This window comes from Numenius arquata, chromosome 9 (genome assembly GCF_964106895.1).
Source record: "Numenius arquata chromosome 9, bNumArq3.hap1.1, whole genome shotgun sequence".
NCBI classification, from domain to species: domain Eukaryota; kingdom Metazoa; phylum Chordata; class Aves; order Charadriiformes; family Scolopacidae; genus Numenius; species Numenius arquata.
Window position 1 is genome coordinate 16,005,526 of NC_133584.1, and position 26,210 is coordinate 16,031,735.

Here is a 26,210-nt window from a genome sequence, read left to right on the forward strand (position 1 = left end):
AATGCAGGAGGAGCAAACACATCTTGGCAAGGCTGGCTCCTGATGTGGGTCTCCACTGGTGCGGTGTCCTCCAGCAGCACGCTGCAAACCTGCTGCAGCTGGAAGAGAAACTGCAGTCTTTGGCCCAGAGCTCCCACCAGGACCTCTCCTTGCAGAGAGGATGTATCCTGCTTTTGCCTTGCCAGCAGCAAGATGTGGTTAAGGGGAGAGGAGAGAGTATCTCCTTGACCAGTAACAAGCAGCAGCTTAATTACATTAAATAACTGAATTGGGGGACTGGAAGGCAAATACAATTTATAATACCACGTGATACAGCAACCAGGGAGAAATATCTCCTGGGCTCTGAGTAACAAATCTGACAAACTTGACTTAAGGAATAATAGGGCCAAATGTGAATGTCCTGGAAGCTGCACTCAGAATTTCTAGGGAATGAGCCTGGCCTGACTGAGCATGAGGTCACTGCTTTGATAAGCAAGTTCTTCATGTGTAATTACTCCACATTCCAGGTAATTGATACGAGATAAGAGTTTACCGTACCTGACGTTGGTGGCTAGGTGTATTAAGAACAGTGAATATGGTTTATGTCTGATGTAAATCTCCATTTTCCTTTTCCTATGTTTTTTCTTCCCCAGCTTCCAAACCTCCCAAATCCTACAGCTCTGTGTGAGAAGCAGTGCCTGGTGCTGAGTTTCATCGGTTCTCATTCTTAATTGACCTGTAAATTCACCTCAAACTCTTGCCCTTCTACCTTCACAACTTCTTAATTATCTTCTTAATTAATGAAATCTTCTATGTCCCTAGTAAGTTTTTATCAGACGAGCCTGTTATGAAATGCATTAAATTGAACTGTACTGGTTTTAATAACATTCTGTTCTCAGCCTGGTTATGCGTTCAGGTATCGCACTATTCATCCTCAGGTTGGTAAAAGAAGGGAGTGCCAGTGTATATCACACATGGTCAGAAAACACCCTTTTACAGCTTTTCCTTTATCAGCAGCTCCCCGACAAGCCTAGGTTGCCTAATCAAGAATAGTAAAGTTTAAAAAGCATTATTTTTTCATAATAGTGATTTCAAAACCAATGCTGGTATCCAAAAGACTAAAATATTGTAAACGAAAGCAGATGTGGGCCCAGGTGCATTTGGATACTTTTTGCTGTGCTGGGACAGAGGTGGGGCAGGGCAGCGGGGGCTCCAAACCGGGATGACGGGCAAAGGGAGCGGAGGGGACTCCTTCTCCTTGCACCATGGCAAAGGGCTGCTGCTTCCTGCTTACGTACTTTGTGTACCTTTTAAAAGGAAAGATGTTATCTCAAGGCCCCAGATGTCCTAACATAACCGTTTTATGTGATTACAGTTTTGTAGCAGGACAGCAACATCAGCTCTAGAGGAATTTGGCCAGTGAATCCCACCCACGCACATTCCCCGCTTGTCCAGGAAACGTACTGGAGGGAGGGGAGTGTTCAAGGGCTAGTAACACTTCATTGCTGCTGTATGATCTAATGTTGCCTGCAACAGTGCTTAAATGAAAGAACTTGGCTTTGCAAAAATCTTAAAAAAACCCACCCCAAACAAACAAACAAACAAACAAAAACCCCAAACAAACAAAATCCCCCAAGCCCAGATAAACTCTAAGCAGCCTAGAAATCCAGAGTGCCAACTTCAACACATAGAGCTGCACATCTGCAGAGTGGGGTGTGTGGAATTGGCTTGGGTTGGCTTTCCTGGTGTACTGTATTAATTAAGTTGGTATTATGTGTTTTAGGGAAAAAAAATTATCCCTAGGAAAATGTTGCCTATAAATATCTATTTGCAGTATTGATATCTCTTTAGCAGAAAACAGGATTTGCACAAGCTGCGTTTTAAACTGCTGGTATCACGGTTAATCCTAAATGCTGTAAACTGTAATGGCCTATTTCTTTAAGTCACGTTGTTCTTTTCTTCCCTATATCCTGTTTTTCAACTATAAAGCAGCTTATGCCGGTTCATCTGCAGTGCTGATGTTCAAAAACATGTATGGCTGGCAGCAGTAAAACTTTATTTAGCCTCTTAGTCTAAGAAAGAAAATGGTTTGGTGCAAAAATATTTACTAGCAAAATCAAACGCATTGTCTTGTTTCTATTGTTGTTTAGTTGTTGTTTTGCCCTTGTGTTCAAACATCTTGAGGAAACACCGATGATGATGGCTGACAGTTCACTGTGGCAATTGCTTTTCCTGTTTAAACAATTATCACAATTGTTAGTGACAGCCTGAGGGGACATGTTGCTGGTCAATATATGTGAAAATATAAGGACAGCTGCTTTATGGGATTTGGAATTTTTAACTGTGCAATCCTGCTACCTAGATACTGAATTAACAAAGATACCACAATATTAAAACCCTTATTACCCAGTTTCCCTCTCAAAGGAGAACCTAAAACTCATTTGTTAGACTGCAGGCTTGATGACTGACTTGACATTGTTAAATGAAATCAAATAAGCTAGCAGCCCTGTTACCACAGTTACAAATCTTTAATACAGAGAAAACGTGTTAGCTGCCTCTTCTGGTTTCATGAATACATTTTTTATTATCTTAGTGAAGGCCTAATTACTGAACCCAAAAGAGAGCTATACTGGGACTTGGAAGATGTCAGATGACTGTCAGCTGTGAGTGTGATGGAATCTATTTGCCCCAGTTCCACATCAAAGAAATAATAATAGCAATTTATCTACTTTTAAAATTGTTTGGATTTAAACTGCCTTTTACTACATGTACATCATGTCTGACACACTGGTGGTGGTCTGATATTAGACTCATCATGTTTTATCAAAATGTAGATTTTTCCTATTGGAACATTTCATTATTTGCCTGCTTTCAAAATCGCTCCTAGATTGGATACAACAAGTAGTATAAATGCAAAAAGGAAGATAATGTATTGATTATGGATAAGATTCCTAAAATGTGAATAACTGGGCGTTAGAGGGGTAGGGTTAACCTTTGAAAACTCTAAATTCTCACAGCAAGTTCTAAGTATTATGAAAATCCTGTCATTTAAAAGTGTATTTTGTGTGACTGTAAATTGTGTGGCCTTTGACAGCAAAACCTGTATATTGCAAATTCAGGACAGTAAGGATTCATCATTCCTCCTCTATTCACCAAAATACTTCTAGTATTTGCTATTGTTTCATTTTTGCCCCATCATCTCCAGATGATACAACTGACTCCAATTTACTCCATCCTGCCTTATCCCCGCAGCAGGTTCTGTGCAGAGGGATGGAAGGATTTTACAATGCCGATGTCCAAGTGCTGCTTGGTGAGCCCTAAATCTTAGTTCAGAAACCAAAGGTCCTGGACTCAGTCAGTATGTTTCCATTCCTCTGTGTATGCAGTCTGAGTGACAGCAGCCTTTCAGAGCTGTGCACAAGTGAGGGATGGGAGACAGGAGAAAAAAAACGTGCCCTTTGGCTGGGGCTGCTGCCAGTGCAGCTCTGGAGCCTTTCCTGGCCTGCCATGGGGAGGGGGGCATTTTTTTCCTTTTTTTCCTTTCCCCTTCCCCCTTCACTTCCCCCCCCGCTTCCTTTTTCTCCCCCCTCCTTTGTCACCTTTTGTCATTTCCTGGCACCACCCTCAAGTTTGTGCCTCAAACCTCACATCCTCTGTCTTTTCTGTATTTAAGACAACAACTACTCACAGCTAATCTTTTGCTGCATCTGCCAGGGCTGCTTGCTGTTCTGGGTTTGCTTTCCAGGTCACAAATGCCAGAGAATCGAGTTTGAGCCTTCTGCGGGATTGTGTGCACGGACGCTAAAGGCAAACCTGCTGCTTATCACTGTTATTTCCTGTGGCATGCAAACGATGCCCGCCCCGAGGTTAAACATGGTTATACACCCTTGGAGCTGCACAACGACTATTTGCTTCTCCTGTCCAGCCACGAGTGCATTTCTTCCCGTGTTCCATCACAAATACCGTACGTCCTGAGCGCTAAGGAAAACTGAGCTGTTTACGTGATGTCAGGAAGAAGACGGCAGCTCCTTTGGTCAACACAACTGCATCCAGCAAATCAGGTTACTGAGACCTCTGTGTCAGAAGCTGGTGGAAGAAATCCCATTTCTGGTGGGGTACCACGGGATCAGACGAGGTGTGGGCGTCAGGGGGATTAGAAGCTGAAGCAGCAGTAAGTAATATTCTGAATATGCAGACCATAAGCAACACACCTACAAAGTGGGGTCAAGAATCTGCAAGTAATATTTCTTTTCAGTTAAACATGCTAAACCTAAATTACTAGGAGTGTGGTCCCTTTCTCACTTCCCAAATGCAGCACTGATCAAATCTGATCACTGGGGAAAATAAAAAGGTAGCAAGTGTTTCAACCCACTGATCTAAAGAAAAGCACAGGCTGCCAGTCATAACACCAGTGATCCTAGCTGGAGAAGTGGTGGAGCATTATTTGATATGGCAACCACCAATAATTTACTTTGTATTGCGTGAATTGTGGCATCTTTTTTTCTGCCACTGCAGGCAAATAGGTTTTTTCCTACTGGTAAAAGCCTGAAAGGAAAAGGAAGAAATACACTGCTATTTCTGTTCTCTTTGATGAGATGAAAAAAAGTAAATATCATAAGGAGAAAAGCTAAGTATTGCACTTTACAATAGATGCACAATGTCCTTTCTGCCTTTCCGCTCTGTGCACGGGATTAAAAAAAGCCCCGAAAGAGGAAGTGTATTAGTTTTGGGTTGTTTTTTTTTTTTTTTCCTCTTTCCGTTGAAACGGAGCAACAAATTTTGATAGTGTTTTGGGTTGATTTTGGGGGGTTTTGATTTTTTTTGTTTGTTTGAGTGGATATTAAGCACGTGAATCTGTAAACAGCACAGACTTCAGTATCAACAAGATCATAAGGAGGCCTTCTCCAGGCTCTGGGAAGGAGCTGAAGCCCAGCCCCTGCGCTGCTCCTCCCCTGGCAGAGCTGGGAGAGCGGGCTGGCCGGCTGGCAGCCAGGGGAGGCTGCAGACTGCAGCGGTGCTACTCTTTTCTGCTGAATTTTATCACGAAGTTAAATTTAGGGCAATCCAGAAAAGTTGTTACAACTTTTCCAGACATAGGCAAGTTTTCAAACAGCTAGTATGGGTGGGCATCACGGGCCAGCTCCCTGACGGCAGCAGGGCGGCTCTGCAAGGCACGCAGCACACCAAGCGGCTCCGTCAGCGATGCAGTTCGGATGATTTCATGAGATACAACACTAATTTGGGATTGCAGTGGACCTCTGCTGTGCAGCTCATCAAACCCCTCAGCAATTCAACTTTATTTCCTGCCGAGGCTGCTCTCAGCTATGTCTATGGAAGTTCAAAACCCCCTACTCGGGAAGCAATTTATCCAACTTTCAGCCCTCAGTGTAGCCAAGTGCAACCCTGGTCAGGCTAAAGGCCCTCAAAGCTGGGCTATTAATTTGGTAGGTTTTCAGAGATGATAGTTGGGACAGGATTTCATATTATTTTCTAGCTTCCTGTCTTGGAGTGGGATAAGATTAATATTTGGTTTTCAGAACTGTTCTTTCCTGAGGACAAGGTAATTTTGTCTTTCGGAGTTATCCATCAGGAGTTCCCTGTGCCCCTGGTCTTCCTGGAGAAGCTGTCAGGGCTGGTGCTGGCTTTCTCACTGTCAGTATCTAATTTAGGGTCTATAACCTCTGAGCATCAAATTCTTCATCTGTTACTTCAGGGTACATAACATGCAATCCAAGGCGAACTGCAGTTAATAACTTGCTGCAAAGGTGTTCAAAGCTGCGGGATCTGGAGAAGAGATAACTCTCTTTGTTGTGGTGTTTGAGCAATGAGCTTATATTCGATGTCATCTGAAATATTTTGTATTTCAGAATGACGCTACTTTCTATAGCCCCTTTGACACTATGAGCAACTGATTTTAAGAATTAGATAGCTCATCCCTAACACAGGAGGAGCAGCCTGTCTTTTTTCCTTGTGAAAACATCACACATTTCTGTTTCTACTCATCTATCAGACAGGATTACCTTCTTCATAGCTAACTAGTACTTGGCTGGAAGTAGTCCTAAAACTTGAGGAGTAGGAATGTATAATGAAAGACAAGGTTAGTGGCAGCCTAGAGATGGAAAAATCAAAAACGCATTTTGCTACCATAGATCCATTATTTAGATCCTTTGACAGAACAGAACCGTTCTTTGCTTTGTTTTATAATTCTGCTATGCTGAAAATAAGGCTGGCATATTGCATCTCATTAGGTTTTATCTGCACCTGTACACGTTGTACATGTAATAATATCCAAAATCTTCTGAAGAATGAAAGACAAGACTTTCAACAATATGAACAGATGTTTAAAAGACCCTAATTTATTTTTTTAAATCTCAGTTTATCATGTTTATTGAATGGTCTGAGAACCAAATACATTGAAGAAATTAGCAGGAGAATTAAGTATTAGAATTAAAACTTAGGAAAATATTTTGTTATTCACTGTCACGTGTTAGGAAAAAAATCTAGAATGTAATTGGTTTCATAGAATCTAAAGATTAAATTTTCATTAATATGTAAATGAAAATCCATTACAGTAAAAATATAGACTACATGTTTGCAGACAATAGGACTTCCACGTGACTCTTAACAGTGACATTTAAAGAAATGTTTAGGTAAGCCAATCCTCTGCAGTATGTTATACCAGTTTCTTTGTAACCCTGGAATGTTTTATGATACTCACTAACTACTATTCTGTAAATCTACAATGACCATTATAAAATCAGGCATTTCAGTTCAATATATTCATGGCTTATCCATGTCACACTGATGTTAACTGCATCTTTTTATCATCTTTAACCTGAAAATACTTGGAATATACATGTTCTATAATAAAATATCTTCTTTCTTAAAAACATGAGCTGAAAGTGAGGGATTTAACACTTCCCTGTCTTAATTTTACACAATCCAACAACAAATCCACCAACAAATGGGGCACTTTGAGATATAGAAGTATGACTGCAGTTTGGTTTGGTTTGGTTTTGTGTTTTTGGTTTTTTAAAAATAAGTTTATGGTAAACCTTCTTTAACAGAAACCTTGATGAACCTTTGTTTTAAAGTGATCATCTGGGTCTAAAACTCCAGCTGCTTTTACATGAAAGGCCTTCAGCAGCTTTCCTGGTACTCTAGTTTTGGGCCTCCCCATTCTTCATCACTAAAAAGCTGCTAATGAATAAAGGACAGTGAGTGTGGCTCCACAGAGCCTACACGGAACCCTGAAAGCATAGTAAACTTGAGACCACACACAAAATGTGTTTGAATACAGTCAGATTTGAAGTTAAAGTATTGTCTGTCCTTCTTGGGCTTCACCTTGTATGGTTAAACTTGTTATCAAAACAGTAAACAAATTAATGGGTGCCCCTATTCTCATAATCGTGTATGTCTGGATTCTGCATCACAAAACTATCCCTTTTTGTAAGACTCATTTTTGGGGTAGCTATCTAGAGGAAAATTTTTCTTTTGAAAAATTTACTTTTGAAGTAAAAAAAACTTTAAAAGTTATAGGAAACTTTAAGGAAACTTTGGACCTTTTCAGTCTTAAAAAGTGTTTCCTCAAGCAATATAAATGCACTGCACTGCCTGTATTACTCCAAATAGTATCATATCGATAAGTATTAATGTACATATTAAAACATTAATGTTGATGATATTAGAATGAGCCAAAGATAAGGTAGTAATTTCCTCAAATCACCTGTGTTTTCAGGAAATCTGTCAGAACTGGTGCATCAGGGTAAGCACCAAAGGCTTGGGTTTGGGGTTGCTTTTTCTTCCATCAACAGGTTATTTCACAGAAACCAGCCGTCTTTGCTGAGTGTTTAGGTTACAGTGGAAACCTTTTCAGACAGGAGATGGTGATAGTGTGAGGATTATAGGAAACTTAAAATTTTAAAAAAGTAAATTAAAAAATCTTTTTTAGGATTTTACTGTGAATAATGATTTGATATACACAGAAACCATGAGTTACACCAGCAAGTTGGAACTGCCGCACCTCCTTAACAAAAGAACACCGCTATTATTTTAGTTGTAAAAGTTACACTGAGAGAGACATTGCTACCTTAAATTTCTGGCTCGGCAAGAAAACCGTCTAGAAACGCCACATCACTTAATTTTAAGAAAATATTTGACCTTCCATTCCCCTGCCATGGCAAAAGAGAGCAATTAATAAGTCCTTCGGAGCGCGGAGCCTTTGCAGCCCAGCGGCGCCGCGGGAGGATGCTGCCGTTGCGTTCGGGCCGTGTTTCTCAGTTGATAAACATCTTTTTTTTTTTTTTTTTTTTTTTTTCCCGGGAAACAAGGAACTGTGCCGGCTCCCCACCCCTGCGCTGCCCCGGGAGGGGGCGGCCCCGGGCAGCTCCCGCCCGCAGCGCGGGGTGTTCCGCCGGGGGCGGGCGCTGCGGAGCGGGGCGGCTGGAAGCGGGGCTCGGCTCGGCTTTGGGAACGGGTAATTTTTTTTGCTGTGGACGTAAGTGTCTTTACCGTGTGTGGTTTCTGCTAGGTGGTTCTTCCAGGTGTCTGTCTTTTTTTCATTCCAGTGATCAGAAGGGCTGTGAAATGGACCCGATGATTAGAAGGGCCGTGTTTTCCAGTTGGGGATTGGGCATATAAATTAGAACATGTCTCTCTTTAGCGAAGTAACTGGCTTGCAAAGAGTGATTTAAGGAAAGCTCTTGCTGCCAAGGCTGTCCTGGGAGACCCCCGCTCTAGGCAGCGGACAGCAGCAGGCACGGTTCTGGGGGTGGTGGTCCTGGCACCCAGCAGGGAAGCGCTAGAGATGTGCCCTCCTCGCCCTGAGGCCGGATACCCAGAGTGGCATCTATATGTTTGGTTCTCGGGTGTTGGGGCTCCCAGGTTTCAGGAGAGGTGTCTACATAAGGGGAGAGGGTACCTCACTGCATCAGAACAAAATAATTTTGTGTCACCTTATAGCTCACTTCATTCCTTCTGTGAAGGCTATTTTTTTTTTAGCTTTAGCAGAAAATAACCTGCTTAATTAGATCAACTAGAGTATTTTTAAGTATACTGTTTCTCTAGCAGTAAAGGTTAAAATCTAGTGGCTGAATAATATAATGTGATGATGAAAACAAGTGCCACAAAGCTAGCTAGGGTGAACTAATGCGTGCCTCACGGTTATTTGGCTTTCTAAGTATGTTTTTTTGAATCGTAAACCTTGGAAAGGGTCAGGCTTGGTATTTAAATGGCACCATGCATGATATTTGTGTTTGGTAGCTTATGTTAATATGCTCTTGGAAATATTTTAGTGAGCTGGTAAGAAATGAAACTGATCGTCATGCTGGTATCTGTTTTTCTGATAAAAACTGGAAGCTCTGTAGTTAACTGAATTAAGAGCTTCCTAAATCCGTTGCAGCGTATCTAATGACGTGCATCAGGGTAAGGGAGATGGAGTTGCGTAATGCAGTTCTGAAAACGAGAAAGGGACTGAAAAGAAATGTGGGCTTTCTGCCATTCCTTAGAAAGGAACAATCTAGGGATGTTATTTCTGTACTGGTTTCTGAACTAGAGCAGCTTTGTTCTGACTTCCTTTGGAACTGGTATTTTCCTTGATTTCCTTCCCGAAAATTTTTGGCTGTCCTTAAGTGCCTGGGCTCTAAACTCTTGGAGGAGGGAAGCCACTGTGCCTGGGCACCCGGATGCCTCTGAGAGTTGCTTCCATGTTACCCATTTGAGAAACGATTCAAGAAAGGAAGGAGAAGGTGAGGAACCAGTTGGGTGTGCTGGTGCTGGGTGAGAGGGTTTAGGCTATCGCAGCAGTTGACTGCAAAAGAAAAAAGTCTGGGAACCGCTCTGGATGAGGAGGAAGGCTGGCAATATGGGTTCTAGATAGTAAAACGTATAGGGACAGGGTACAAAGAACGAGGCTTCTTGCTGTGAGTCCCTTCTCTGGCGAGCAGTACAGCAGCTGAGCTGTGGGGGTCTGCTGTCAGCTTGATAACCCGCAGCTGAATGGCCGGTCCTGGCAGTTAAGATTGGGTTTGTGTGTGTGTGTGTGTGTGTGTGTGTGTGTCTGGTCTTTTGCCTTTCATTTCCTCCCTGCGCTGCAGTAGGTGCTGCTGGAAGCCACACTGCGGGGTTCACATGGTGTTTTTCGGGGAGGCGTCTGGCTGTGTACAGGGTGGGCAGCTCCTGCCTTTCCCACGCCCGGCACACAGGCGCAGCGCGGGGGGCTCAGACCATCCAGAGACTGTATTTATTTCATAATAGGTTATTCGTTACCAAACAGCCACTTCGCAGAAAGCAGTGTGCACTGGCAGCCCAGAAAGCCAACCGCATCCTGGGCTGCATCAAGAGAAGTGTGGCCAGCAGGTCGCGGGAGGTGATTCTACCCCTCTACTCTGCACTCATGAGACCCCACCTGGAATAGTGTATCCAGCTTTGGAGTCCTCAACACAGGAAGGACATGGACCTGTTGGAACGGGTCCAGCAGAGGGCCACGAAGATGATCAGAGGGATGGAGAACCTCCCCTATGAAGACAGGCTGAGAGAGCTGGGGTTGTTCAGCCTGGAGAAGAGAAGGCTTCGGGGAGACATTATAGCAGCCTTCCAGTACCTAAAGGGAGCCTACAGGAGAGCCAGAGAGGGACTCTGGCAGGAAGCGTAGTGACAGGACAAGGGGTAACGGTTTTAAATTGGAAGAGGGGAGATTTAGATTAGATAACAGAAAGAAGTTATTTACTGTGAGGGTGGTGAGACACTGGAACAGGTTGCCCAGGGAAGTTGTGGATGCCCCATCCCTGGAAGTGTTCAAGTCCAGGCTGGATGGGGCTTTGAGTAACCTGCTCTAGTGGGAGATGTCCCTGCCCATGGCAGGGGGGTTGGAACTCGATGATCATTAAGGTCCCTTCCAACTCTAACCATTCTATGATTCCATGATTTCCAGTCCCCCTGTGCTTCCTTCCTGTTGCCAAAATCGCTTCTGCTTTCCCTTATGTGAAGCTGAACCCAGGTATGTCCCCTTGCCGAGAGAAGAGAGGATGTTTGTATGTCATCTGCACTCCCTTTTACTGCCAGGAAAGGGCAAAACTCAGCGGCTTTTTCCGGCACAGCCCTAACCCAAAATAGCCCCAGTGAGGGGTGAGGTGGTGGGAGCCGGAGCCTGGTCCCCAGCCGCCTCTAGCCCTTCTGCGCTCCAGCTGGGGGATTTTGGGGAATGTTTGATCAGCAAATACCTCAGGTAATGTAATCAAATGTGAAGGACCCTTACAATTCTGGTACAATTTAGCTTGGAAAGGATAATATTTGGTCTATTTCTCTGTTTAAAGCCAGCCTAAATTCATATTTAGATCAGATTGCTCAGGGCCTTGTAAAAGCTTTTTATGAGATGTACACAAAGATACAGAGCTGCTGCTTCTGGAACACCATGGCCAGCTTACTCCTTCCAGTACAGCTTACTCTCCATTTACATTGGGAATTCAGGTTGCAGCATGTGGCCAGCATAGCACGCGGGATCTGTGCAGCTACTGTTTATGTTGAACCAAAATTAATTCAGTAATGGACTTGTATTTGATTAAGTACTTTATTTTTTTTTTTCTCTAACTCTGTGGAATTTCAACTCCATTACAAAGAAATAGCATTTTTCCTCTTTTCTATTAGTGGGAGCTAAAATCAAATACCTTTACTTTTCCATGCTGAGTAAGTAATGTTTCAATGATTGTTCCTTATGTTTATTTTAAAACTGTTGCTAGAACTAGCAGCACCTAGGAGCAGGTGAAGCCTCATTTTATTAAACTGAAATGAAAATGTAGGCTTCAAATCATTGGTTTGTGTAACCAAGGCAGCTGGCACCAACTCCTTTCTAAGTGACTGATCTTCCCATTATTACTGTTTCTTGGCTGAGATTTCACCAGGTGGGAATTTCCCCACACGTAACAACATGGCTGAACAATATATTGGGCAATATAAGGGTTGATAAAAGTGAGGTTTTGTTCCTCATCTCTTTGGTGTTTCAGAATTTTATGTTATTTCACAATCTTTTTAAATCAGTCAGATGAAAAGCAGGGCATGAATGGCAGTATGTTACTCTTGATGACTGAATTGGAGGTGATAGAAGGCATCTAGATAAAAAGCAATAGAAGAAAAGAGACAATTTTATTAAAAGAAAGAGGCTTAACTATTCTCTTTAGCATCATGTCTGATGAAATGGGAGTTGAACTTTGTAAAATCTTTGTTGATTTTCTAGCTATAGAGCATATCAACATTTGCTAAACCCTAGATTGAACAGTGGTGTATATGTGTGATTTTAGGGAGAAAAAAGATTCTGGGCCACTATAAAGACTTTCTTTTAAATAAATCATATGATTGTGTCTCTACTCTCCCTTCAGTTGTAATTCTTGGTATTTCACTGAAGTTCAGGTAGGTGGAACATCTCACACTATAAACTGATCTTTTGCTAGTTTAAATAACATTTTTTTATTCATCTTTAATTTGGGCTATTCCTACAAGCTAGTAGTTTCGTCAACATATTTTAATATGGTTCTATATTAAACTTGGCATTTTATATTATCAACTGTGAGAACAAGGTTTAAGCTATGTCATTTGAATGTGTTCTTTCAGATTCTTAAATTAGTAGTATAATTTCAAATTATTATGTTTTTTTTAACCTGTATTCATATGGGGACCAGAATCCAATTAAAGTATGTAAAGCAGGATGGTGGTTTTGTTAGTAAAGCTAGTAAAGTAGAAAAAAAAAAATATTAAAAAAGTAGCACTTTAAGACCAGTTTATTAAACAGAGAGGATGTTGTGTATGAACTGGGAAGTGAACTAGATGCCGTGTCATCCCAGAACCATTAAACTTTCTCCTTTGACACCTGCTTTTACTCTGGGAGTGAAAAGCAGGAAGGAGCTGCTTTCAGTTTCATTCCCAACTTTGAACAGCCATGTTCCTTCAGCTGAACTAGTTGGAAGAACCGTAACAGGCAATTAAATTACTACTTTAACTTGAACTGCATTACTTTTAAAGAATTACTGGGTTTGTTGTTTGTTTTAAAGCTTTTGATCCTATGAAAAGGAGCTCCTATGCTGTCCTTTTTCATACTTTTACTTACAGATCTCCTGGCTATTTTTGAGCTCTGTCTTTAATAGAAGTTGTTGTCATCGTCCTGCTTCTCTTGTTTCCCCAGAGACTGAAAGGAGTAACTCTCAAGGTTGATGCTGACATCAGTAAATGTTCTTTCTGTTTGTTTGTTTGTTTGGTTGGTTTTTTTAAACTTGTTTTGGCAATGCTCAAAGAGTAGAAAGAAAGAGACAAGCAGTTGGCCCTTTCATTCATGATACTCTGCTGTGGAAGCCCACTCACCTGTGCAAGCCCACCCTTTATTATTGTGTGCAGATAATAAAATGCAAAGATGCAAAAATTGCATACGTGGTATTTAGTAGTACCACTTAAGAAGTGGAATAGTATAGAGAAGTGAACAGGTGGTGGTACGGCATCACGGCTGCTCCAGGATCTACCCAAGCAGGTTTTGTAGTCTAATGTCAACGCGCTAAACCAGTTCCTCTGAGATTACTGCAGTAATATGTTCATACAAATTGCATGATGTTTGTGAATGGCTGCACAATGGAGTCCTGCACTGCAATGAAATAATTGCACATCCTGATGGTTTCCTCTGAGTTGAGGGTGATTTCAGGGTACTCAAAGCATGAATGCAGGCGTAGACAATGCAGACTTAAGCTGTGGTGGAGACAAGGGCTAGAAGGAAGCTGAGATATTTAAAGTTATTTTAGTTAGTATTTGTAATTCAGCTTTCCAATATGGTTTAGACAGGCAAGTATCTTTTATCAATAGCAAGTAGAGAACTTTGAGTAAGTCCTGTGTGGAATTATATATTTAAAAAGCCATGAAATAAAAATGTTGTTTTGCAGAACAATTATAAGCAGATCCACGGCAATGCAAGGTGAGTAAAATATAAACAAAATGTCATCTTTTGTTAATATCAAAGATAACATGGGTCCTTGTGAGGTAGTCAAGTAGTATTAGCTATTAGCTTACCTTTTAATTGTATGAAATATATATGAATGTTCTAAATTGAAATTATTTACATTTAAAAATTTAATCATTTGCAAAACATAAAGCTTACATTTTCAGATCTTGAGTCCTGAAGTTAAATAAAATAAATAAATAAGTAATCTTGAAATTCAAGTTATTTCTGCTTACAAACTGAACTTGGTAAATGTTTTTTAAATCTATAACCCTCTGAGTCTGTCAGTGAGGCATTAGTCTAGTCCTAACTTGAAGAAATTGGGGAGAAAATATTGTATATAGTGGAGAATGGCTCACTACCAGTCTTTTCTGTACAGGAGGGCAGCCTGTCAGTTCCCTGGCAATTCTATGTATTAAAGCCTCCTTCTTAATATAAATGAACAAAGGCACCTCTGGTCCAGACAGAGAGTGAACTGACGCTGCTTGAGCAGGGATTGGACTAGGTGATCTCAAGAGATCCCTTCCAAGCTAGATGATTCTGTGACATCTTCATGACATCGTGTAATAGCTGCCTTTTTTCTGCAGTTTAAGTATCAGAACTCCTTTAAGTTATATTGATGTTTAATATACATACTGTGCATAAATACGAGCTGCTTGTAACAGTTTTTGCTATACAGAAAACAGCTGCTTAATTTTGTTATGTGTCTCCTCTGCAAAAGGAGGCAATGCTGAGGATCTTTCACCCTAGGGTAGGAGGAAATGAGCAATACTCAAATTATACGTTCCATTCTTCCAGCATATAACCCAGCACCAGCACCTGAATTTTCAAATGCTAACTATGCACCAGGAAATCAAGTCCCCTATGGCTATCAGCAGGCACCTGGGACTTACCAAGGTAGGTTGCCTGGCTACAGATCTGCTATACCACTAGGAAATGAGCACGGGAAGTAGGAGGATTCATGAGGGCGACCGTCTCTGATTTACTTTTCTGCTGTTAATTCTGTAGAGTTTCTGTTAATTTCTGTTTTGCTGAAAAGTCATCTTCTTTCCTTCTTGGTGCTACATGTTAGTATGTGCTATGCAGTACCAATAGCAGTAGAAGTTAAAAATGTTGGATGTTTCTCAGTGGTCACTGTGGGGAGTTTGTTAGGGAAATTGCAAAGCAATTGATCTGTGGCAGTTTCTTGCTGATGATCAGATTTTTTAATTACCATGTTATTTCAGTATTTTCACTTTGTTTTCCTCTACAAATCAAGAACTGAAGATTTGTTTTCTTGCAGTTTTGCTGGTCCATGTGTTCTGTTCCTGTTCCCTACTTTGTTGCTGTAATTTGCACATGATTATAAGTTACGCTTTCAGTCATTTGCTTTTCTCCTTTTCTACCTCATTTTCTGTTCCCCATTCAAAATGCAGCACTCGTAAATTACTTCTTATGTGCTGGTAACTAATGCTTTCTGAAGAACCAAATCACAATGAGCAATTTCTAACAATCAGGTTCAAAGCGTGGGTTATAGGTAAAATGCAAAAAGTTTGGCCTAAGTTTCTGTGCTGTTCATCAGTTAAAGCTTGTGCATCTTGCGGCAAGGCGCTCTGGGGTCTGTAAGGACACTTTGCCTTCCGCGGGGAATGGGCACGTGCTGCCTCTGCGATGAAGGTCGGGGAGCGTTTTTCCTTTGGAATAGTTGTATGCGCACACGCTTGCCCACGATAGCAGTAGAGAGTGAGTTTGTGTGCAAAGCCTGTGCTCAGACATAAAATTTTGTATTCTTCATGGTGGGTCCCTCTCTGGGGTGAGGGATCCTGCCACCCGTGGGTTTTAAGCCACAGCTGTTCACACCACCCGAGGTGCTGTCCCGCTTGCGGCCACAGCGTGAGCTTTCGCACGGTGCAGTCCGTGTTTTGTGACAAAGCGTGAAACATTGGTGCTGAACTGATCTGGGCTAAAGATAAGTCTGTCGGTCAGCAGCTCCCGAACTATTCATCTTGGTACAGCTCTACGGAGATATTCCTTGTGGCTTCTGCGTTGCGCTTGCTTCTGAGTAAAATATAAAATTCCTCTGCTTCAGATTGTAGGCCTCATCAGGGAGGTATTGAGAGGAAAAATACAGTTCTTGTTTCCGTAACTTTCAATAACAGCTTCAGCAGCTTCTGCTACAAGGTCATAAAGCGTCTCTGTAGCAAAGGCCATGTTCTGCAGGACCCTACCCAGGCGAGGCAGGGCTCTGCCGGCAGATGGGTGGTGAGCACTGAGGCAGCGCTGCCTGTGCCACCTGGTGGGTGCTGAGCATTTAGACCCTGAAGTGCTTCATGAGAGCTTGTGTTTCCTATTGAGTGCCGACCAGAGGAGACTTGACATTCACAAAACGTGGAACTGTTTTCTTCTTTGCTGCACACCTCCTCCACGAAGGGAGCTGTGGATTTCCCGCGTTTTGAAAGAGAATCCATTAAACAAATGGGAGAGTGCAGTTTTTAGATAACAGTTACGTGGTTTGAAACCTGCAGATAAAGTTTGCTTAAAGGACATTTCCTGTCACGTAAGTAGAAGGTATAATTCCAGGAAAATTTTATCTTAAAATTCCTCGTTTGCTCAACTGACAACACGTAAATGCCAATAGTTTTTATGGTTTTTTTTCTAATTTTTGAATTGCCTATCTTCATGTGAATAAAATTTCTGCTATACTCAAGAATGATGCATTTATTTATTTGGTTTGGTTTTGTCTGGAGGGATTAGAACATGCCAATCCAGTGTAACTTCCCTCACGAAAGTTGCAGTATTCATAACTGAAATACATTGTAGGCATAAGGATCTTCATGGGTCAAAAGAGTAAACAAATTAACTGTTCAAAGATCCACGGGGCAATCTTTTTGCAACATCTTAAGTTTCATAACTGCCTCTCTCCTACAGCACCAGGTGTCACAGATGCGTGGAACTATGGCTTCCAGGCGCAGGCCACAAGTCCAGTTCCACCTGGATTTGCTGTTCCACCCATCCAGAACCAGCCCATCGTGAAGGAAGGGACAATCTGGATGCCTGTCCCTCCTGCTTTTCCCAACTGCCCTCCTGGACTGGAATACCTCACACAGGTACCTGCACCCTTCCTCCTTCCCCAGAGAACAGGTTATCCTGAGAAGCAGCCTGCATCCGTGAAATAGCTAAAAAAAGCATCTGGCTTTGTTGCAGCTGCGCAGGTTGCTGTTTTGGGCTGCCTAAGGGAAGCCTTTTGTAATGTGGGTGATGCCTGTTTGAGTGTGGAGGTGCCTGTTACGGCTGCAGCACTTCATGGAGTGCTCTCCTGCCAAGTGAGATGCTGAAGGGGGGGGCACAGGGCCATCATACATCCGTCCCATTCTGAAGCTATTGTTTGTGAGATGTAATGTGATTTGGCAAGGTGTATGTAATAAATATATATAATATGGGCAACTGTAGCACATTAGAGGTGCTTAATTTTCTACATGATGCTTTCTTCACACCTCTTCATAATGTTGTCAGATGAGGTGCTAGTCAGACTTCACAACGTAGAGAATGCTAACAGCAAAATAAGAATTGTTTCCACGTTGCAGAATATGTCCTTGTGCTGTAAAAGTACAGTTCATCTCATCACTGGGGGCAAATATTAAGGCTTAACATTGGTGTATTGTAGCCAGTTTTGCAAATTGCCCCCCCCCCCCCCCCAAAAAAAAAAGCACCAGTGAGGAAAGCTGATTTTTCCTGAGTTTTACTTGGAGCTGAGCAGTAGCTGAGCTTCTGCTTTAAAATTTCTCAGTTTCCTGCTTTTGTCAGTCCGGACTCCTGATGTAGGCAGCTGGGGTACGTGGTGTGGGAGGCTCTCTTGGGCTCTGTGGCTGAGCTACCTTGAGCCCTGAAATGAGCACGGGCACACTCACCCTGCCCCCTTGTAACCAGACCAGCTTGGTTACAGCTTCTGCCATCTGCTCTGGTGCTCTAAAACCCTGTTCTGCTAAATTGACAGAGGACAGGACAAGGGGGGCACATGAGCTACTTCCACAGCTTTACTGGTGGATGTTCTGCCTCTAGGCAATGTGGTGATCCATAAATCTGCAATCTGAAATGAAACCACAATGCTTCTTAAAACTAGATTTCTCTTAGTTACAACTTGTTAACTATTTATCTGTTTAATTTTTCAACCATGAACAGATTGACCAGATATTAATTCATCAACAAATTGAACTTCTTGAGAGTAAGTGAAAAGCATTTATAACAGAGAAATGTTTAAATCTAATAATCCCAAAAACAGTAAAATTTAGATTCTCTTTGACACTACGTATTTAAGGTGGTTTGCTGGCTTTCTCTTTCCTGCCTCTGCAGAAGTTGTGGAAGAGAGGAAGGAGAAAATAGGAGGGTGGAGAGTTTTAAGCAGGTTCTGTATCTTAAAAGTTACATAGGAATGCAGCTGAATCATCTTGGTAGTTAGTTATAGCTGAAGTCACACATTTCCCATGTTATTCATTCACATGATTTCTACTTGCCTCTCTTCCCTACTTAAAGATCTTCTTTTCTGCCCTCTCTTACTTTATCTAATTCCATAGACTGCCATGCAGCTCCGATCCCATTTCCAGGCAATCCTGCTGTTTTAGCAAATTGAACTGCTTTCCTTCTGTTCCTCTCATTGTGTTCACTTTAAGAATATCAAAGTCGTGTTATGAGTGTCTTTCAAACAGAAGAAATAAAATGTACCATCCATCTCGGCTGACACCTAGTGCTACTGCATTTTCTGTCCATAATGCTTCAAAGAGTACTTTTATTTGTTAGAGCAATTAATTAAAATTTCTGTCCTGGCTCTTGTTTTCTATTTGTGCTGCTGTGATTCTTGACTGAGGCTTTGTTTTTGTGGCCTTCTCATTCTGGAACTATTTGTGCCCTCTACGGCCCTTTTCTTGCTTCACCCCAAAATTCACAAGTTTCATTCTCATCTCTTCACCTCTTCCCTGAGACACTTCCATGCTGTGTTATTTATAATTGTGGTGCTTGCTGTGGCAGTAGGTGTCTGTATCTGGTGGGAGGGGACTGATGGATATCTCCATGCTCTTTCTGTGTTGCCATGTACATGGTGGCTTCTCCTCTCTGAAGTCCATCAGGCTGCTCTGCTTGAGGGTCCTTCCCCACCACTTCACTTCACCAGTGGCTGCCTCCGAGAGACTTTGAGTGAGGGGTGCCTTCCCAAAGCTTTATTGCTTAGAGTAGCTTTAGAGTTAGCGTGGTGACTTTTCTAACCAGGCGCACCTCAGAAATTTAACAGTTTTGTCCTTGTTCTTCAGTTTTGACTAGCTTTGAAACAAAAAACAAATATGAAATCAAGAATACTCTGGGGCAAAGGGTGTATTTTGCAGAAGAGGACACTGACTGCTGTACCAGGAATTGTTGTGGGCCATCACGACCCTTCACCCTCCGGATTACAGACAACCTGGGCCACGAGGTGATAACGCTGCAGAGACCCCTCCGGTGTTCTTCGTGCTGCTTTCCCTGCTGCTTACAGGAGGTGAGTTGCTCCATCTCACCATCTTCCTTCGCGTGGGATGTGGTCCACCTCTGCAGTTCTAGGATGGAATTGTCTTGAATCAGGAGGCGAGGTGAAATAAGTCAGCTTTTGTCTGTAAGTTGTGGGGAGAGACATTTGTTTGGGATTTGTGCATGGGGTCTCCTTGGTCTGGGAAGAAACTAGTGTGCTGCAGCACTTAGGTTTACTCCGGCTGCTTCTGATGACGGTAATGAAAAATTGAATTTATCAGGGAACTTGTGGCTAGTGATGAAATCTGCACTGGAGATGGACTTGCAGTGTAAGAGTTGGGCAACAGCTTTCATAAAATAACAGCTAGAGTTTTCACTATACTGCTGTGAAAGTTGTAGTGGAATTCAACACAAGAAATTATGAGCTTTTTTAGTATTAAAATAATTATGGGGTGATACAACTTCTGAAGCCTCAAATTTGAGGCTACTCAAAGCTCTTACTGAGGGATTTGTAGTAGCTGCATCCTGTGATGTCTTCACCGAATGCTTTCAGGATGCTCACAGCCTTTCTTTCACTAGACTTTGATCTTTCTGCTGTAGATATATAGCTTGTGTACATATAGCCTTAGGATCATCTTTTTTTTTTTTTCTGAGAAGGCAAAAGCTGTATATGAGGTCTGCAATTTGTGCGCAGTTTTCTGAAAATGTTCGCAGAAACCCCCATGCAGCTTCGTGCGTTGGAAAGCCAGATTGTTGTGGAAAAATTGTCGTGGTTAGTTTGTGTGCTAGTGTGGGTTTTGTCTAACAAGGATATCAAAGCATGAACATTCACGTGGAGGTTTTCTTTTTCTTGTGAAGCTAGAAGTTCAGGCACGTCCAGGAACACCAGTTGGTTACATTGTCCAAAACTGGCATCCCTGCCTGCCAAAGTTTACCATTCAAGATGAGAAAAGAATGGATGTACTGAAAATTGCTGGCCCGTGTGTTGTCTGTAGCTGTTGTGAGGACATTAATTTTGAGGTACGCAATGCTAAAAATTGTACGTATCTTCTTTCAGATAGTAATTTGATAGTAGTTTGTTGCTCGACTTATTACCTATCAATGGAATTGTTGTATGTATTAAGTAATTAATACATAATCTTTTAATGCGAATATAAGCAATTCATTTCTCTGGATAAACCAGACAAACTTCCAGAAATGACATCTTAAAACCACTCATCAGTGATCAGTGAGACTGATTCCCTGTGGTTGCACACAGATCTCTTAATTGAAATATTTAGCAGCAATATCTATTTGAATCTATTATGTTAGGTCCTAACGAAATGTCATTCTCAGCTGTATCAGATATTAAAATGAATTCCTACAACCACTCATTTAATCATTTAATAATCATTCAATGACCAAGTAAATCAAGATAATTTAGACCTAAAATACAGGTTTGAATGACTGAAGTGTTACACCTTTCACTTAAAAATAATAGTGATTAATGCATTATTGTTTTTGTACAAATGAAGTAGTAGATATACCAGTCTACCATTCAATATTTAAAATGATGTTGCAAATAGCTGCTAATGCAAATTTAGTATAATTTTATTTTGGGGACTAGTCTTTCACACAACCATGAAGACTGGATCTAACTTTACGAAACATCATGTTGACAAAGGGCTAATCTCTGCTTTGGAGCAAAAGAATGTAATTTGTTTAATTTTCACTTGAGCAGTTCCTGATACATGGCAGGAGAAACTAATTCACTCTCTTGGCTAAAAGACAACGCTTCCAGCAGAGTGAGTGTGCGTGCGTGCGGTAGCTGTCTTCCAACACCATTAAAGCACTGAGCTCCGCAGTCAGGTTTAGAATTAAGTTCATGTCTGTGCTACTTAAGACTGACTTTCTGATAGTCAGGGTTGCCTTTTGGTACAGAGTTGCTATCAATGACTGCATTAATTCAAATAACACAGTCTGAAGCTTTCAAATGGATCTATTATGAAAAGGATTTGGGAATATCATGAATGACAGATTTGATGTTTTTTTTTTAATTTTATATTAAACTAGGTGAAGTCTGTGGATGAGACTTGTGCTGTTGGGAGGATTTCTAAGCAGTGGACTGGGTTTTTGAAAGAAGCTGTTACAGATGCGGATAACTTTGGAATCACATTCCCAATGGACCTTGATGTAAAAATGAAAGCTGTCATGATCGGTGCTTGCTTCCTTATCGTAAGTCTATCGCTCCCTAATACTTGAATATGAACTGAGTTTTTCCTCTTTGTGTTCAAGTTGTGCTGCTAAAGGATTTGACTCTGAGCTCCCTGAAGTGGGTGACAGCTTGTTGTGAACTTCCTATGTGTAAAACTAACTGTGGAGGGCAACAAAGAATTATTTCGGATGATAAGCTTATTCTAGACTACATGAAGTGCTAACTGCATTTAAGAAGAGCTTCATATGTGATGGGACTGAGAAACCCTGTAAAGGGAAGACTCCAAACAGACACATTAGTAGTCAAGCATGTTTATGTGGGTGGTGAAACCAGAAAAGTTCAGATCAGAAATAGCCAAGAGACCCATCGAAAGGTAGAGCAGCCTGCTGAGCTGGTGAACTGGGCAGGTGGGTGCTGCAGCCAGTTCCTTCCAATTCCCCATGGAGGTATACGAAGCACTGAGCTGAGCAAGATTAAATGTTCTCAAGGGAGTCATTTCCAATAGGAGGAACTTCTGTGGAGGCAAAACAATCCAACTTGATACAGCACTTTTCAGCTGCACTCTTGACTCTGCCATGTCAAATACTGCTGCACAGCTCAGTTTGGTCTTTGAAAACAGTGCATGACACACTAGTGTTTCCACTTTCTGGTGCAACTGGGCATCAGATGCCATTTCAAAATGTGTACTGCTTCAGTGCTGGTGAGGCTGCAGAGGGTGAGGAAAGGGGCATGTGAGGCACCTCGAATTTGGAAAGTTCTCACCAGCCTCAGCCCTGTGGACAAACTAGGTTCTCCTTAGCTATGTGTGTTCACATGCTACCGTGTGCATGAAGTACAGTGTTAGTGAGCATGAACAACACAGCCACAGAAAATGGGACACCCAGATGTAAACTAAAGATAGTCATCATTATGATGGACTGCAGTTTGAGGTAAAATTGAAGGGGCTGAGTCAGGCTGAACAAAGCCAGGACAGGAATCGTGAGTAACAGAAGCATAGCTTTGGCTAGTGATAATTTAAAGTTTCCATGTAGGTCTTTCACCACATCTTTTTCTCTCTGTGGATGTCCTATTCCTGAGACCCCCAGGTGATTGGGGAGTGGAGAGAGGTGCTCCCGACTTCTCATCATTTGAGGTTTCTAAGAAGGTGCTTTTAATACCTTGCAAAGCAACCAGGAGATCTCTGAACTAAGACCTGCATTTATGAAGTATTTGTTTTGCTTGCTTTTTGTTTCCTTCTTAGGACTTCATGTTTTTTGAGCATGCTGGTGATAAAAAACAGCGAGCAGGAGTTTGGCAGTGAAATCTAGAAGTTTTGTATAAAAAGATGAAGAACATCAATCTCCCAACTTTCCAGTGGATTGCAGAGCTCCAGTAAGAATATTAGAAATGTACATCTTGTGCTTCTAGTTATATTCTATAAACTAAAAGCTTTATGGTCTTTTTTTTTTTGTAATCTGATTAAATAATTTGTACTATCCAAATAAGAACGCTTCATCTGTACAGATCAATGCTGTGATTTATAGGAATATTTTCCCAAGAAATCTTTTGCCAAGAAATTTGGAATTGTAAAGTAACTCCTTATAGTTACTGTAATGTCTAAAAAAGAGGACTACTTCTATACTCAATATTAATATAAGCAGTAAACCTAACAAAGAGGTCCTTATCTTTTCCTGTGTATCCTTCTTTGGTAGTTTTGCCTCAGTGTTTGCATTCCAGAAGTTGTTTCCAACTTCTTATCAAATACATAGGTTCAAAACAAAGTGATCTAAGTGAAGAGAGCTATCAGAAACCACTGTAAAATTGTATTAATCTAGTGATAAACCTGCTGTCAAATATGACTCCATTAGTGTAACTTAGTTTCATAATTTGGGTTGTTTTGAAACGTAAGGCTTTGATTTTCACCAACAGAAGTTTAGAGGAGACAGGAAATGTAAATGCCTGCTTCTGTTTAATAATCCTTTGGTAATTGCTTTGTGCATGAGTGTGTTTTTTCCTGAGGCAAGGAAAAACTAGTTACTTACTTTTCAGTTTCTCCAGTCCTCTTTCCTCTTCATTTAGTCCATGGTTTTCACAGATTGTAAGTCTGTCTGTAGATGTGAGGGCACAGGAATAATAAACAGAACAATTCCATTTCAAAAGCAGATGCATGAAATGGCAGGTCTATTTCTTAGCATTTATAGCTTTATTTAAATGGGCGAGCAATGGATAAAGTTGCTATTTCTTACCCCAGCTGCACACAAGCATGTGCATATATAGTGGTTCTTGGGATCCAGCTATAGGGAGAAGTCCTTCCAATATTCTCAGTTGTATTCTAATTTTTACAAAGATTCCTTGTTCAGTATTTTCAATTTATTGATTGTTTCTGGCCTGTCAAAATGCAGAGCAGTCACTGCTGCTATGTACTTGGCCTCTCTTTGATGTTTTAAGAGTTGTGCAAACTTGTGACAACAGCCTATACCATTCTGAAAGTCTTCAAAATTGTATATTATGCCTTATTAAAGTTACCTTCTGCTGCTAAAGACAAAATTCCTTGATTATGGTGTCTTTAATAATAGGGATTGTTGGACATGCATTTTTGACTCATCAGCACTATTCTAAGGGACTAAATTATTGTGTTTTATTGACCAGCTATTGATGAGATACCAGAAATTGGGTCTTGCTAAAATCCACTAAAAGTTTCTGATTGCTTCAGTTAGGAATAGACACTATATGTACAGAAACCAAAGTAACACACCCAGGACCAGACCTGTCCTGTAGGGATTTATATGTCTAAGCCCATTGCTATTATTTTTCCTGCAAGGGATGACACACAGCTTCATTTCTGCCCATTGCTCTGAAGTCCCAGGCTCAATCACATTCAATAGCTGTCCATTCAACAGAGACCAGAGTTACTCAGATATTACATAAACATTTTTTTGGAGAGATTTGAAAATACCTGCTTAATTCCATGGCAGGTCCTGCATAGAATTTAAATTTACTTTTTGCATTACAGTGAGGTCTGTTTGTGGCTGTTTGAAGAATGGATGGAATAATATTTTGCAAGTAGGCAAAACAGTGATACATTTGCCTATACTGAAAAGCATCTTGCATCATAAATTCATCCCTTGACATTAAACTGGGGAGTGTATGCAAATTTAAGTAAGGTATTAGAACCTTGGGCTAATGGGACATAACCAGGAGACTTTATTTTCATTCCTCCAAGTAATTCAAAATTTTATGTTCAAATGTTGTGCTTAGGTATTCACCGTAAGTGCTGGAAGCACCATTGTCCCAACAACCTTGCATACAAAATTATGTAGAAAAATTCACATATATCTCTGTAGAGCAGTAAGGGAAGAATTTGAGAACATCTCAGCTTCACATCAAGCTGTATAGGAAAAAAATATTGAAACTCTTGTATCTTAAGCAGAATTGCAGTTGCAGGCGGGAACAATTCTGTAAAGTGTAATCAAAGAAAAGATACCTTTGCTTACAAACAGGTTTCTCAAATACAATGGAACCCAACAATGAAGTTGTGTAAGTTGTGCTGTTGTTATTTAGATTTTTTGATTTTGTGCTGCTTGAGCCTAGTGGTCAAATTGCTACAGATTATTTCTTTACCATGTATTTAGCAAAATTAGTAAATAAGATGAAGAATTAGCCCAAGGGAATCAGTATGTGAATCCGGCTACATAGTAAGGTGTGAGAAGTTCAAGCTAAGCCTCTTAGATTTGCCAGAATTGTGGTAAGAACAGGAAAGAAGTTCCACAACCTCAGATCATAAAAGGACAGAGAGAGCATTGGACTAGGGGAACTTCCCACCAGTGGGGTAACTGGATAGCTCTGATAAGGGTTACACAGTTCATAAACTTTCTCTGGTGAAGTGCTTCACAGTCTCTCACAAACACAAAGATACTACATGAGAAGTCCTAACTAAAGCTATCAAGGGGTAACTCTTTAGTTAACCAAATGATATCTTACCATCTTTGTAATCTCTTTCACTTTTTCCCAATGATATTTAATTGAAAAATGCTTATTCCTTAAATTTTTCAAGAACTTCTGGAAACAGCTGTATTCACTTGCTCATTTCTGAAACCGATTGTGCTAAATGCGGAATAAATCATTCTTTGAGCTGTCTTTCTTCATTTTGAAAGAACCCATAACAATATCCATATTTAATAAATCACCAGACTCTAGAACTCTCCACTCTTCATCCATCAGACTATAAGCAATACAATGATTTATCCCCCTATCCATAAATCCAGGCTTTGGAAAGCATTAGAAGGCTTTCAGCATCTGCCTGCTATTCAATACCATCTCAGTTAGCGAGACCTGTTACATAAAACCTTTACAGAGTAAGAGTTGCAGACGGATCTCTCTAGTTCTGTTAATGACCTTTCCATCTGTATCATCCCTGTAAGTTTTTCACCTCAGCTGTACAGGAGATGCAGTCACTTGATGAAACCCTAGGGTCTATACAGCACAGAAAGGCATAATTTATATGGCGTTTTTCAGTAGAAAAGCGTAGTTAATTCCAGTTTCCAGAAATTAAAATTACAGGTGTAAAAAAAAACGAACAAACTCCTCCTTTAGTCTTAAGCAAGATTGGGGTTTTGATAA

The 26,210-nt window shown here is 41.1% G+C and overlaps 1 protein-coding gene across 6 annotated transcripts; it reads left to right on the forward strand.

Annotated features, from left to right (window-relative positions):
* Window positions 1-8,377: 8,377 nt before the first annotated feature.
* Window positions 8,378-25,785, forward strand: LOC141468904 (phospholipid scramblase 1-like). Of its 6 annotated transcripts, none has more exons than XM_074154191.1 (9): window positions 8,378-8,455; window positions 13,893-13,924; window positions 14,747-14,845; window positions 16,856-17,034; window positions 18,107-18,149; window positions 19,228-19,448; window positions 20,276-20,437; window positions 21,470-21,631; window positions 22,852-25,785. In XM_074154191.1, exons 2-9 carry the CDS (start codon window positions 13,918-13,920, stop codon window positions 22,909-22,911), a joined length of 933 nt encoding a protein of 310 aa, XP_074010292.1. In that variant the 5' UTR covers window positions 8,378-8,455; window positions 13,893-13,917; the 3' UTR covers window positions 22,912-25,785. The 6 variants fall into 6 exon arrangements, with proteins under 6 accessions (XP_074010292.1, XP_074010291.1, XP_074010293.1 ...); XM_074154190.1 differs by having other exon boundaries at window positions 8,395-8,476; XM_074154192.1 differs by having other exon boundaries at window positions 8,396-8,476; window positions 19,300-19,448; window positions 22,852-25,779.
* The last annotated feature ends 425 nt before the right edge of the window (window positions 25,786-26,210 follow it).